General features: G+C 51.6%; 1 protein-coding gene across 3 annotated transcripts in view; it reads right to left on the bottom strand.

Annotated features, from left to right (window-relative positions):
- Positions 1-877: 877 nt before the first annotated feature.
- Positions 878-14,302, bottom strand: part of LOC310646327 (hexosaminidase D-like) — a 49,258-nt gene continuing 35,833 nt past the window's right edge. For all 3 annotated transcript variants that reach the window (XM_083372697.1, XM_083372699.1, XM_083372698.1), the window contains exons 7-15: positions 11,734-11,898; positions 9,277-9,460; positions 8,753-8,824; positions 8,223-8,427; positions 7,641-7,723; positions 5,026-5,104; positions 4,649-4,750; positions 3,256-3,345; positions 878-2,831 (exon numbers count right to left, since the gene is read on the bottom strand). In XM_083372697.1, coding sequence (XP_083228823.1) covers positions 2,648-2,831; positions 3,256-3,345; positions 4,649-4,750; positions 5,026-5,104; positions 7,641-7,723; positions 8,223-8,427; positions 8,753-8,824; positions 9,277-9,460; positions 11,734-11,898 — 1,164 coding nt within the window. In that variant the 3' untranslated portion in view covers positions 878-2,647. The remainder of the gene's footprint in view (positions 2,832-3,255; positions 3,346-4,648; positions 4,751-5,025; positions 5,105-7,640; positions 7,724-8,222; positions 8,428-8,752; positions 8,825-9,276; positions 9,461-11,733; positions 11,899-14,302) is intronic.

Consider the following 14,302-nt stretch of genomic DNA (forward strand, 5'->3'; position numbering starts at 1 on the left):
GGGCTTCTGTCCTCATTTTGCTAGTGAATTATTTTTGATCCCAGGAGCTGAAAACAGCCACGGGAGCAGACACACAACTCTGTGTCAATCAGCTGCCCCCGATCAGCAAATGGCAGAGGAAGCGCAAGGCTGAAACGGATATTGTTTCTGGACCCAGATCGGGTCCTTATCAGAAAGTCAGCTGCTAAGCTAGAAGCCTCTCTGGCCCTCGGCTCTTGTGGCATTGCAGAGAAGCCACAGAAGCACCTAATTTGAACCCTCCAGGCCCTGCCAGGATGGAAACCACACCCACCCACCCACCCCACCCCGCAATATTTCTGCATTCTTGAGGTGGGGTGGATTTGGAGGAACCTGCTTATTAGCTACAGAAAAATGAACTTTCAGCACAGACGGCGAATAGCTGAGTTCTCGATAGACACCTAATTCCTTGGTTTAGGAATCTTGCTGAGCCACGTTTCATTATTAAACCACAACTGGCTGAGTTTGCATAACCACAAGAGCTGAGCTCACACAACATGGCTTTGCAAAGTCTGTGAGCTTACCTGGCTGGTTTACATATTTTGTTCCTAAATAAGTCAACGTGTGAAGCAGTGCAACTTTTTCACTATTAGTCTCTGAATAATGTTGCTCCCCCGTGATTAATCTCAATGGTTGTGTAGCTTTTTCTAAAAATCTAAAATGGCTTTAATGCCGTGTTTTGACATTAGTATAGCACAGTTTCTCGAGGCCACTGTGAAGCTCTATGCAACCCCTCCTCAAGAACCCTCCCTCATTTGAACCAGGAGCTGGGGGGTCACCACAGGTCCTGCAACTCCCCACTTAACTGGCTTTTGCCAACAGAGGAGCCCATCCTTACAAAAAATACTTTATTGTCCTTGGTACCACAGAAGCAACTCTCCTGCACAATTAACTCTTCAAGGCAGCAACTAACTCCGAGTCCGCCTTATAAAACAGATCCTTCAGCAACCCGAGCGACTCTCCTGGTGGGAAGGGAACCACAGCTGCCCTTCTGGGAAGGGGGGAATGGGCAGGCAGCTCCTCCTGCTTTCCTTGGCAGAGACCACGCAGGAACCCAGATCCCCCCCTCCTCCCTTGGGGAAAGCAGCCAGGGGGATCCATGCCTCACCTCTCTGGGTCTGCCCCACAATTGCAGGAGCCAAGGACTTATGTGCAGTGCAGGAGGCTCCGAACAGCAGCTCTGGGCCACTTGCACACAGACTCTGGCCGCCAGCCAAGACAGGATTACGAGACAAGCCACAGGCTTAGCAGAGCCCCTCCTGTATGCCATTCCCTGCCCTGGGATACGAGCAGCAAAGAGAAGCAAGGCAGGATCCGGGGACCAGCAGGGGCTCTCTGGAGGGGATTTCCCACCTGCCAGGGCTACCTGTTATCTCCACTCACCTCCGCCAGATGGCGCTTGCCTGGCTGCTCTCTCACTCGCCTCCACCTGGCACTTTGCAGGGAGCTGGGTTACACGCCTGCCAATCACTTGGGCTGCCCAGGAACCAACTCAGCTAGCAATACCCTGGGACAGGCAGCTGCAAGCAGGAGACAGAGGGCTCCCCCCACCCCGGTTCGGCAGGAAGACTGGGTGGCGGGGGGGCATTGCCTTTGCAATTCCCATTTCTCTCCAACCCCTTCCTCCCCTTCCCTAGTGATAAGGGGAGGGATCTCACCAAGACACTAGGGTGGGTGGCAAATGGGACCCCTGAGAAAGCAAATTCACAGTCCACAATGACAGGAAGATTTTAGCTTAGAGGCCTGCAAGGCAGCTTCGGGCCTTTGGCAAGCCAAATTCTGAAAGGGGCAAGAGAGCCTGGAAGCTGCCCCACAGGGTGGGGGCAGCAGCCAGACGTGGCGTGGATGTTTCGCCCCCTCCCCAGGGCTGCTTCCTTGTTCCTTCCTTCTCATGTTCTGGAGAACTTGGTTACCACCAAGGAACAAGTCTTTGGCCTGGTCTGCTGACTCTGAAGGAAGCTTCAAAGTCTCTCTGTCCCCCAGTTTGTTGCCTCCATTCCAAGATGCTACCACTGCACTACTCTGACTACAGCTGAGCAAAAACTGTCGTTTTTTTTCTCCCAGCAAAACGAAGAATCTTGTGACCGATGAAAGATGAGAATAGATTTCAAGTCTCAGTGGGGAAAAAGTTAATCTAACAATTTTCAGGCAAGAGGAGGGACTTTCAAAGGAGGGTGCTGGAAAGATGAAAACTGAACATCATTCAGCAATGCCCCCACCTCCGTCTCTGTCAGAACGTGGCAGTCGTTCCCCACATCCCTGTGGCACTTTCTCTGCCCAGGAGAGCACTGGGGTGAAGGCCAGACACCAACAGTGCCAGTTCCAAGAGCACTAAACTGCATTGAAAAGGAAGAAATAGAAAGGAATGGAAATCAGGGCCAAAACTCTTCCATCCAGAAAGCCCACCACCAGAAATTCTACTCCCCCCTCCAAATAGGTCCACAGATTCACCTTCTCCAGGGGGGAGGGGGGAGGTGCCAACCTGGGAGGAATCCATCAAGTGGTGGCCAAGCACAAGAAGAGGCACTCAACCCTGTTCTGGAAGCCCCGTGTTCTCTCAAGTTTGAAAAACCAAGTTGGACTGAACCACGAATGGGCCCCCTCTTTGTGCCTGGGAAGGGGCCCTTCCCTAGAGGGTCTTTGGCCGGGCATTCAGGCGGATGACTTCCTTGAAGTCCCGGACAAACTCGCGCAGGCGGTCCATGTGAGGGTTGACGTTCTCCTCCATCCACTCCTCCACGGCGTCAGGGAAGTAGATGCTCTCCAGGTGCGAGCGCAGAGTCTGGATGACGTTCTCCCAGTCTTCATGGACCCTGGGGGGAAGAGCGGGATACCTGTCTGAGCCTGGGAGGGAGGGGGCACCTGTGTCATTAAGGGCCCTTTGGCCTCTTAGAGCAGGGCTCTCCATCCTTGGCAGCGTTAAGACTTGTGGACTTCCAGAATTCCCCAGCCAGCCATCGCTCGGGGCATTCTGCATATCCTCATTCAGTGACAGACTGTTTTTTTTTTACCAAAAAAAAAAAAAATCTTCCAAGATATTTGCCTTCCTTCCTCTTTGCATCCATCTTCCAAGGCCAGCTCTTGGAAGATGCAATTTCTCTTGAAAACGAACTGAATTTGATAGGGAAATTCCACTAAAGGGAAAGATTTGTGCTTTTTACCCACATATGGGGAGAGAGAAGAACTGGGCTGGGATCCCACCCTCTCTGGGATCCAGCCACTCAGCTGTCCACTCACTTGAGCACTTTGCTGCCGAAGCTTTCCATGTTTCGTGGGTTGCCGAACTGATGCTTGCGGTGATACGGGCTGAACCATCCCTTGATGGAGCTGCATGATTAGAGAAATAAAAAAGATTCGGTGAAGCTTGGATGAAATCCTAGCGAGTGAGACAAGGAGAGACTTGAAAGAGGCGATGATCCTGCCTGAGTCCTTGGAACTGGACAGCAGCCATAAAGTTATAGCAATAGCACTTAGATTTATATACTGCTTCATAGTGCTTTATAGCACTCAATGGGTGGTTTTACAAAGTTAGCATCTTACCCCAACAATCTGGGTCCTCAGTTTAACAACCTCAGAAGGATGGAAGGCTCAACCTTGAGCTGGTCAGGATCGAACTCTTGGCAGTGCACAGATTTTGCCTGCAATACTGCATTCTAACCACTGCGCCACCACGGCTCTTAACCAGTGGTGGGATTCAGCCAGTTCGCACCACTTCGGCAGAACCGGTAGCTAATTTTTTGTTGCCCGGGCCCAGAGTGGACTTCTGGAAGCGGCATCCACGCAGAGAACCGGTGGTTCACATATTTGAATCCCACCGCTGCTCTTAACTCTAGCCTTAAAAGATTATGGCTCTCTGTCCCTGGCCCTGCCCTTAGCTGCTTGTATCAACACACACAAACACACACACACACACACACACACACACACACAAGTTTAAATAGACTACTCCAGTGTTTATCCACCTTGGCCACTTTAAGTTGGATGAACTTCAACTCCCAGAATTCCCCAGCCATTTCGGGAGAACTGAAGAAGCTTCTTGGAGGAGAAGCGAAAGGTTTTCAAGGAAAAAAACCAAGGAAGTCCAGTTGCCTTTTGAAAAGCATCTTTGGGATTTGTGACAATTGCCCCCTTTTGAGCCCTTCTGACAAGCAAAGTCAACGGGGAAGCCAGATTCACTTAACAATCGTGTTACCAACGTAGCAACTGCAGTGATTCACTTAACAACTTTAAGACCTTTAAGAAAGGTCTTAAAATGGGGCAGAATTCACTTAACAACTATCTTGCTTAGCCACAGAAATTTGGGGTTCAATTGTAGTCGTAAGTCGGGGACCAGCTGTGAAGAGAGCAGGAGGTACAGCCAAACAGGAGCAAGGTTCCTCCTAAGAACTTCAGATAAAAGATCTCTGCTGGGGGGGGGCAGAACCACCGACTTCTCTCTGACCTTGAGGAGCCCCAAACCAAGGCCCCCTCTGGGAAGATGCATCCCACTTCCTTGCCCTCCAGAATGAGGGGCGGTTCAGCCTTGGAACGGGGCAAGCGGGGAGGAGACAAGGGGAACCTGGGGCCCGGCCCACCTCCTGGCCAGGCCAATGTTGTGGGGCACCGGGGGCCCTCCTGCCGTGGCACCCACCTTTCCTCCTCCAAGACTTTGGTGACCGAGTCCTTCAGCTGGCCGTCCACTTGCTCCACCATGCGGTAGATATCGGAGCCCGGAAACGCCCCGGTTCCTTCGCTGGGAAGACACAAGATTTTCAGCGGCAACTCTGGGATGCGAGCGGCTGCCTTCCATTTTCTCCAGTTCGGAAAGTGGCATTTTTCACAATGGGCACTGAAGAAAGACTCCCCCACAGCTGCCCAGGCTCTTAGCCCAGCCGTTTGTAGCCCATCGTGGCCTCCCCTGGCTAGGGGTGATGAGCTTTGGAGTACCCTTGGGCTAGGAACGGCTGACTTAAAGGCAGACCCCGTAACCAGCCTCCACCCTCACCTCGACCCCTTTTGTATACGCACCAGGTGCTCTTTTCCAGGTGCAGGTTCTGGAAGCCGAGCATGGCCAGGACTTTCTTTTTGGCAGCCTCGGTGAAGCCTCCTGAGGGACAGAAGGAGCGGGGAGGGGCCAGTGAGGAAGGGGCTCTGCCCCGCTGCCTGCCTGCCTGGCCTGGGGGAGACGTGGCTGGCAGCTGTGTGGAGCCACAGCAAGGTAACCCAGAGAAAACAGCTGTGCTGCCCCTAAACACAGACTTGTCTACACACAACATGGTACAACAGTTCATTTAGCCACAATTCAAAGTTACAGCGGCACTGGAAAAAGTTCCTTGTGACTGTTTTCCACACTTATGACCTTTGCAGCATCCCCATGATCACGTGATCGAAATCCGGATGCTTGGCCATTGACTCGTATTTATGACGGACACAGCGTCCTAGGGTTATGTGACCTTTGGCAACCTTCTGACGAGCAAAGTCAATGTGGGATCCAGATTCACTTAGCGACTGCAGTGATTCGCTTAACAACCGTGGCAAGAAAGGTCGTAAAAATGGGAAAAAAGTTCACTTAACATCTGTCTCGCTTAACAACAGAAATTTTGGGCTCAGTTGTGGCCCTAAGGTGAGGACTGCCTGTAATCTGCCCTTGATCTGGCTGCCCCAAGCAGCACAGTAGCCGGGGTGGGGGGGATGCCCTGGCGTAGTGCTGGGTGGCAAGGCCGCCCCAGAGAAGACAGGACACGGAGGAGAGAGTCCGCTTTAAATGGCCTTTGCACTTTGCCAGGTGGGGGTGTCTGGAGGGAGGGGGGAGGCCCTTGTGGTGCCCTCAGGCAAGAGGGGAGAGGGCAGGACACTTTGGCCCAGGGAGGAAACGAAGTCCCCCCTCTCTTCAAAGAAGAACTGGGGCCTGGGGGTGGAGGGTCTGCCCCTTCCTTGGACTTTTGTTCAGACAACTTCCCAGATCACTTCTGGGAGGTGGGGGGAGTGCCAGGCACGTGGGCATCAGAGGGCCCTGGCAGAGTCCTGGAAAAGGGGCTTGCAACAGCAACAGGTGCCTTTCGGGTGCGCCCCCCCCAAATCAGCACGGGATTTTTTTGACTCCTGACTGGTCCCTGCCCACCACCTCATCCCTCCCTGCCCTGCTCCACAAAGGCAGCCCTCGTCCGCCAGTTGTTCTGCCAGCTCTTTAATTTATGCCTCTGTAATCCCTGACCCAGATCAGACGTTGCACAAAGCCACAACCTGCCTATGTGGAGCTAACCTTGACTGAGCTAACACCGCCGGGAGTGGCAGGAACCAGGCTGGGCAATTTTCTCTTTGAGCCTGAGAGCCATGATGGGCGTAGCTGAGGACGTGGTCGGTTTTTCTGAACATCTGGCTAAGGGACCCCCTTCACCCCTTAAGCACCCCGACACAGGAAATGTGTAGAAAACCCAGCCCTGCTCACACTCAGGAATCCCTATCTACCCATCTGCCAGAAACCAGATTTTACAAACCAGCCTGGCTGAGTTCCTTTACCAGGCTGGCCTGGCTCAAACCAGGCATTCTGGCTTCTTGGGATGAGGCAAGAGCCGGTCATTTGATCCGTTTTAATCACTTCAAGTGGCCCTGCCTAGCTGCAATGTCGCGTGGTCGCACAGAGAGACGGACACTTATTTATTTATTTTTTAAATTCCATTTATATCCTGCCCTTCTCCGAAGACTCAGGGCGGCTTACAAGCTTAGCAGTAGCCTCCATTCTATGTATATGCCTGCTTATTAGGGCTTTCACACACACACACACCCCCCAAGCGGCATTATTACAAAGTCAGCTTATTGCCCCCAACAATCTGGGTCCTGGGTAGTACTTCTTTATTGGATCAGGAATGAAGCTGGGGCGAAGGGGTTACCTGGTGTCTCTTTATACCTGCCCAGATGAATCGCGACCAATAGATTCAAACCTGGGCTTCCCGCCAGTGCAGGTGGCCAATGGATTTAAACCCTGGCTTCCCGCCAGAGCTGACCATGCCCTGGGGCTGCCAACGACTCGCCCTATTCAGGCTTTCCCGCCAAAAGCGGTTCTAGCCTGGAGCTGTCCAGCCCCCTGCTGTGCTGGCATTCCGTGTATGCTTTAAGAGCACACACTGCACCCTTCCTCACAGAAATTAATTATGTATCACAAAAAAATAGTTTTTAACTCTTCATACGCTTGTAATGAAATAATTTAAACAATCCCTCAAGTACGAGAAGGAAGATTTCTCCCAATCAAACAGAATTTAGGAAAAGCGTTTTCTGAGACGCAAGCACTGCACCTCTTTCTCCACGAGGGAGGGGGGACTCCAGCCCCCCTTCTGGCAGGGCTTTTGGAGGGCAGCTGGAGGGGGCCAGGCATGCCGGGACCACCTGAGAGAGGCGGCTCTAGCCATTTGTGGAGGAGGCAGCTGTTCTTCAATGCACCACTTGAGGGCACCAAAGTCCTGCCAATGGCAGAGTGGCTGCCCTAGGAGAGGTGAGTGGAGACACACACACACACACACACACACACACACACACACACACACAGTCCAATAGTTTGCATTGTCTCCACTGGGTGGTTCTCTGCAACTTGGAAATGTTCCTACCCACCTTCCCCCTGCCCGCAAATGCCCAGGCTCCCCCCTCACCGTTCACGAGGGTCTGCAAGCACACGGCCAGAGAGGGGATCCCGACAGGTAGCAGCTCGCACAAAGCAGAGTAGTGGTCGTACCTGCACAGAGAAACAGAAATGGATCCCCCCATTTTCGCCTATCCGGACAGTAGATCTCCTTCTCCTCGCTGGCAATGCAAAAGGCAAGAACTGGAGGGGGGGCAAGAGGAGAGACCTCAGGCTGCAGAGGGCCTCTTTCTTCTTTTGGGTGGGGTGGGAGGGGTCTCACGGGAAGAGGGGGTGCTATGCCTGGGCATTTCTTTTGGGAGGGCAATGGCACAAGCCACCCCTCAGCTCAGCCTTTGGACCCCCTGCGACTCCGGTCCCCCTGTAGAGCTAAACAAGGCTGGGAGGGGGGAGCGGTTCTGCCTCTGCCAGCCTTCCCCTGGCGAAGCCCAAAGGAAACCCCACCTGCCTGAAGCCTCGGCAGACGGCTCTGCTGCCTGTGGAGGAGCCCTGAAGCCAGGCTGGGCCCTTCTTCTCCTCCAGGGGCAGCTGACGGAGGGCTGCGGTTCCTGGGGAGGCCAAACAGACACTCCCCCCCCCCACACACACTTGCCTTTGCCAGCCGGTGAGTACGATGCCCTGGAAATGGATGGAGGGCATCTTCTCCATGACTTTCATGACTTTCAGCCATCGCAGATGGTTCTGCAGGTGGGTGTTTAAGGGGGTCCAGGCCTGGGCGGGGCCCGTGGTGCCTTTGAAGGCGCTCGCAAACCAGATGGTTGGAAAGCCGCACTCGGCGTACTTTTCAATGTACCTTCCTAGAGTAAAGAGAGAGAGAGAGGATCGCCCATGCTCAACGCCAGCCCTGGGCTGCGGGCTGCTCAGAGCTGAAGAGGTGCCCAGGAGCTCCCCCCTTTTGAGGGGCCTGTGGGGTCCCTGCGCGAAGCGACCTCCAGAGCCTTTCTCAGACACGCCAAGCGCACAGGATCGTGACTGGGAGGGATTAAAGTTAGGGGACTTTGCCAACTGGGCCTTCAAAGAAAGCCAGGGGTCCTTTCAAGAAACGAAAACATCTTTTCTTAAACTGCTTTAACCTCCCTACGTGCGCTGCAAAGAGATGGGAAGAAAAGATGGGAAGCCAACCTATTTGCTGGGGATCAAAGTCTGGAGCGTAAAACCACAGCACGGGAGACGCGTGTTTGGCAATGCCGGAATCTGAAAGACATCAGTTCTTGGGTGAGATGCACAGGCGGCTCCTGCAAGCCCATAACCCTGAATGAAGAATGAAGGCCCTGCAGCCGAGGATCGGGTGGGCGGTTTCACGTCAAGGGGTCAACTTCTCTGGGCCTTCTTTTGCAGTTTCTCTCGGCAGTGGGGGTCTCTCTTCTGCCCACCCTGTCTCCTGACCCCTCCCTGCTTCTCTTGAGCTGCTTCGTGCACATGTTGGCCTGTCTCTCCTACTCTTCTCTATGACCAGCCCCGCCCTGCCTCCCCAAATGTTTTGCTTGCCCAGCCACCCTCCGTGACGTAAGGGCAGCTCAACCAATCAGAGCCACGGACCTCACCACCCCCCAGGTGTGCAGGAACAGTTCCAAGGAAAACCACTGCAAGGTCAGGCAGGCTAACCCCAGCGACAGCCCAGGAAGGTCCCGGCGGATGGCACTGACCTTGGATGGCTGCGACGCCAACCTTCCGCAGCATGTCGTCCCAGAGCAACACCTGCAGCCCCCACGGCTGGCTGGCGATGAAGTGCACCACCTCCCGGATGTGGTTCAGGTACATCTTGCCCATATCGCCCCCGTTGTGACTCATCCAGTTCTTTGAATCTACTCCTTCGCCTAAGTGGAAGACCTGCAGGGCCAAAGAAGTGCCTGAGCAATGCGGGGAGCGGGGGTGGGGGAGCGGGGGCTCCTTCTCCCAACAGACTCTGCCCTTTCACAGTGGCTGAAGCAACGATCCTAATCCCCCATTTTGAGGCGGGTTGAAAGGCGGAGGGGTTCCGCCTGCACTTGACAAAGATGGGGCTGTTCCAGACAGAAGTTCTCAAATCTAGGAGAGAAGCAACCTAGAACTAAGGAGAAATTTCTTAACCCAGTGGAACAGCATGCCTCCAGAAGTGGTGGGTGCTCCATCACTGGAGGCTTTCAAGAAGGGATTGGACAGTCACTTGTCTGGAATGGTAGAGGGGCTCCTGCTTTTGCAGGGGGCTGGACTAGAAGACCTCCAAGGCCCCTTCTGACTCTGTTATTCTGTTAAATGCTCCCTCTGGCTTGGGCTACCAAAAGGCAGAATGACTCCACTCAGAAGTGGAAGAGTCCCTCAAAGGTCCTTCTTGCACAGGCAGGCTCTTCTGTCAGCAAAGGACACGTCTTCTCCCCACTCTTTTCTCAGCGACTGCACAGAGTGTATTCTCACTTCTTGCTATTGTCCACAAGCCTGAGATCCTCTTCCTTGAAGATCCCCCCACCCCACCCCACCCCACCCCACCCACGGCTACCCAAGCCTCATCCTGCTTCAGTTCCCTATTCAGAAACATTAAACAAGTCATTGAATAAATGCCTCTTAACGCTTGGGTGAATAACTAACTTGGGAACTCAGAAGCACAGATATACACAACTGCTGTTTTTAACACGCTGAAGAGGCTAATTTTGGTAACAGACAGGTCCACGTGTAACTTGGAAGACTTTTCTAACAGTTTTCTGTACGAAACTCAGTCAATGCTATTAATAAGCAGGCTGATAAACAAGCTTTGTTCCCAAATGTTCTTGGAATTGCTAAAGCTGCAAAAATGAAATAAATAAAATAAAGAAGGAATCAGCCTTTTAAAGGAACTTTTTTGGAAATACAGGTAGTCCTCAACTTACAACAGTTTATTTACTGACTGTTCAAAGTTACAATGGCATTGAAATAAGTGACTTATGACCGTTTTTCACATTTACGACCATTGTAGCATCCCCCACGGTCACATGATCAAAACTCAAGACGCTTGGCAACTGGCACGTTCTTATGACTGTTGCAGCACCCGGGGTCACGCGATCCCCTTTTGCGACCTTCTGACAAGCGTAATCAATGGGGAAGCCAGATTCACTTAACAACCAGGTTATTAGCTTATGAACTGCAGCGATTCACTGAACAAATGTAGCAAGAAAAATTGTTTCGCTTAACAACAGAAATTTGGGCTCCACCGTAGTCAGAGGTTGAGGACTACTTGCATGCAATTTCCTCCTTTTTATTCCCCTGTGAAATGTGAGGATAACCTCCCAGAGTCCATTTCTGAATGATCTCCTTCTGTGATGACAAAAGCAGATCTCACCTATCTGCGTGTGCGCAAAGGGAAGATCTGTCAGAATGCCAAAGAAATCCTGCCCGGGGGGGAAGACACAGAAGGGTGGAAAATGTAATGTGCTGCTTTGCTACTTGCTTAATTCCCCAAAGGAGAAAAACATCTCCAGAAAGGAAGAGGCAGAAAATCTACCATTTAGTGGGCGAGACACATAAGCGAGTTACTTCTCAGGATCCTGAACTGGGAAAACAACTGGTAATAACAGAACAGAATAAAAGAAGTGGAAGGGACCTTGGAGGTCATCTAGTCCAACCCCCTGCTTAGGCAGGAAACCCTATACCATTTCAGACAAACGGTTGTCCAATCTCCCAAAAGTTATCACAGAGAGGAGAAGGACATGTCTTGCTGCCCTTGACGTGTCCCGAAAGGTGTGGCTGCTTTCAACCCACTTGAGGACCCCACGCACAACTGTGGCCCCCAGGCAGGCTGGGATGAAGAATCCGAGGGGATGGGCGGGGGAGGGGGGCAGAATCAAACTAAAAAATAGATGCACTGTGCTCAACAGACATTTCCTGGACCTACCTTAAACCCGCCACAGAAAATGGCTCCTTTGGCCCTCAAATCTTGGCAAAGTGACCTTGAGGCATGAGGTTAACACAGAGAATAATGCTGGGCTTGGGGAATTACCTTTAAATGGGATCCAGCTTTCATGCCTGCAGGATGGTTCTTTTAGCTACTAACTCAAACAAATGGTAAACTGCTCTCTCTGCCCATTTAGACAAACACCATGTCCAGAGAGAGAGGGGGGGATTCCCACCCATGCAGCAGACCCTCTACGTACCTCATCAGCCCCGATGTGTACCCAACTGGAGTGGGGGTGCTTGCTGAGGACCTGGGTGAGCAGAGCCTTCAGGAGGGCCAGGGTCTCTGGCAGGTGGGGGTTGAAGCTGTTGGGGAAACGCTCCACCTCACGCAGATGCCGGTACTTGTCGTGCTTCAAGATGAACTGCAAGAGAGAAAGAAGGAGTTCTTGGCCGTGCTGTGCAGAAGTGGACCTGGGGCCAAGGCCAGCGTTGAGTTCACGGGAGACAAGTCTCCCATTCAAGGCTAGAAAAGATGCTAGCCCACCATAAGATTGTTACTAACTTTTGGCCTGGACAGGTCACTGCAGCGACAAAAACCTAGAAGGGAATTAAGCCAAAACTAAATTTCTTTTGTTCATTAAAAAGTGCAGGAATCATGATCAGAAGATGAGCAATATTGATACTGAACAAGAAGTTAAACACCCTAGAATGCAGACAAAAGACCTTCTCAATCTTGGCAACTTTAAAATGCATGGACTTCCAACTCCCAGAATTCCCCAGCCACATTGATCCAGAGCAGCAGTTTCCAAAGTTGGCAACTTTAAGACTTGTGGACTTCACCTCCCAGAATTCTTCAGCCAGCCAGCCAAGTTTAGAGAGCCCTGATCTACAGCATGAAAATACAAAAGATATTCCTGCTGAGCACAAAAACCTTCCAGAGGAGGCATTGCTTGCTGCAGAGGCAGTAATTCTAGCACTGCTGCAGAGCCTGTTGTGTTAGGGCGGGCAAATCAGCCTATTGAAAGAGCTCCTGGACTACCTGCTACCTGCTACTCAATAGTAGTAACTGTGAGAGGGATCTCGGAGTCCCAGGGGACAATCTCTTAAATAAGAGCCAGCCGTGTGCTGCAACAGCCAAAAAAGCTAACACAGTGCTAGGCTGCATTAACAGACGGATAGCACCAAGATCACGTGAAGTGTTAATACCACTTTACAATGCCTTGGTAAGGCCACACTTGGAATACTGCATCCAGTTTTGGTCACCACGATGTAAAAAAGATGTTTGGACTCTAGAAAGAGAGCAGAGAAGAGCAATAAAGATGATTAGGGGACTGGAGGCTAAAACATATAAGGAATGGTTTCTGGAATTGGGTATGTCTAGTCTAATGAAGAGAAGGACGAGGGGGGATATGATAGCAGTGTTCCAATATCTCAGGGGCTGCCGCAAAAAAGAGGGAGTCAAGCTATTTTCCAAAGTGCCAGAAGGCAGGGCAAGAAGCAATGGATGGAAACTAGTCAAGGAGAGAAGCAACCTAGAGCTAAGGAGAAACTTCCTGACAGAACAATTAACCAGTGGAACAACCTGCCTCCAGAAGTGGTGAATGCTCCAACACTGGCAGTTTTTAAGAAGAGACTGGACAGCCATTTGTCTGAAATGGTATAGGGTTTCCTGCCTGAGCAAGGGGTTGGACTAGATGACCTCCAAGGTCCCTTCCAACTTTATTATTATTATTAACTAAGAGCAAAGCTGGTGAAAACCTAACAGGGGCCCACAGAGGCTCCCAAGAGAACATACCAGCTAAAGTGCTGAAATGAAATTGCTCAGAGACATTCTGGGTCCCAGTAATTCCCACGGATAGTTCTGCCTCTTGGAAGTGATGCATTAAAGCAGGGGTCTTCAAACTTGGCCCTTTTATGACTTGTGGACTTCAATTCTGGGAGTTGAAGTCCACAAGTCATAAAAGGGCCAAGTTTGAAGACCCCTGGCTTAGACGTATATACTGCCCCATAATGCTTTACAGCCCTTTTTAAGTGGTTTACAGAATCAGCATTTTGCCCAACAATCTGGTTCCTCATTTTACTGACCTCAGAAGGACGGAAGGCTGAGTCAACCTTGAGCCGGTCAGGATCGAACTCCTGGCTGTGGGCTGAGTCAGCCTGCAATGCTGCATTCTAACCGCTGCGCCACCAAATCTCCTGTAGCTGGGCAGCTGGGATGACCTTCACCCCTTGGGTCTCCCTGCTGGGAATATCCACCCTTGGCCTACATTCCTGACCGTTTGCTAATCCCTTCCAGGAACAGCCCACCATCACGACCACCACCGCCACTTGGGGGAGACACAGATGGATGGATTAGCACATTTGGTCTTTACAAGGGAGTTTCAAATCAGTAGAAAGCAAGAAAACATACTTATTTTATTAAAGCCAATCTATAAAACTCCACCAAAGTAGAAACGTTAGCTCTGAGAGAATAAATGTACAACTCAAAATCTGCGCAGATTCAATGTCTGGGCTTTTAAAGCTTTTGTTTGCTACTGACAAAACATTTTTTGTTTGCTACTATTTAAGCTCAGTGGGTTAGGACACTGAGCTTGTCGATCGGAAGGTCGGCAGTTTGGCGGGTCGAATCCCAAGTGCCGCGTAACAGAGTGAGCGCCTGTTACTCGTCCCAGTTTCTGCCAACCTAGCAGTTCAAAAGCACGTAAAAATGCAAGTAGAAAAATAGGGACCACTCCGGTGGGAAGGTAACAGCGTTCCGTGCGCCTTTGGCGTCTAGTCATGCCAGCCACATGACCACGGAGACGTCCTCGGACAAGCGCTGGCTCT

The sequence above is a fragment of the Vipera ursinii genome (assembly GCF_947247035.1).
Source record: "Vipera ursinii genome assembly, chromosome: 13".
NCBI classification, from domain to species: Eukaryota; Metazoa; Chordata; class Lepidosauria; order Squamata; family Viperidae; genus Vipera; species Vipera ursinii.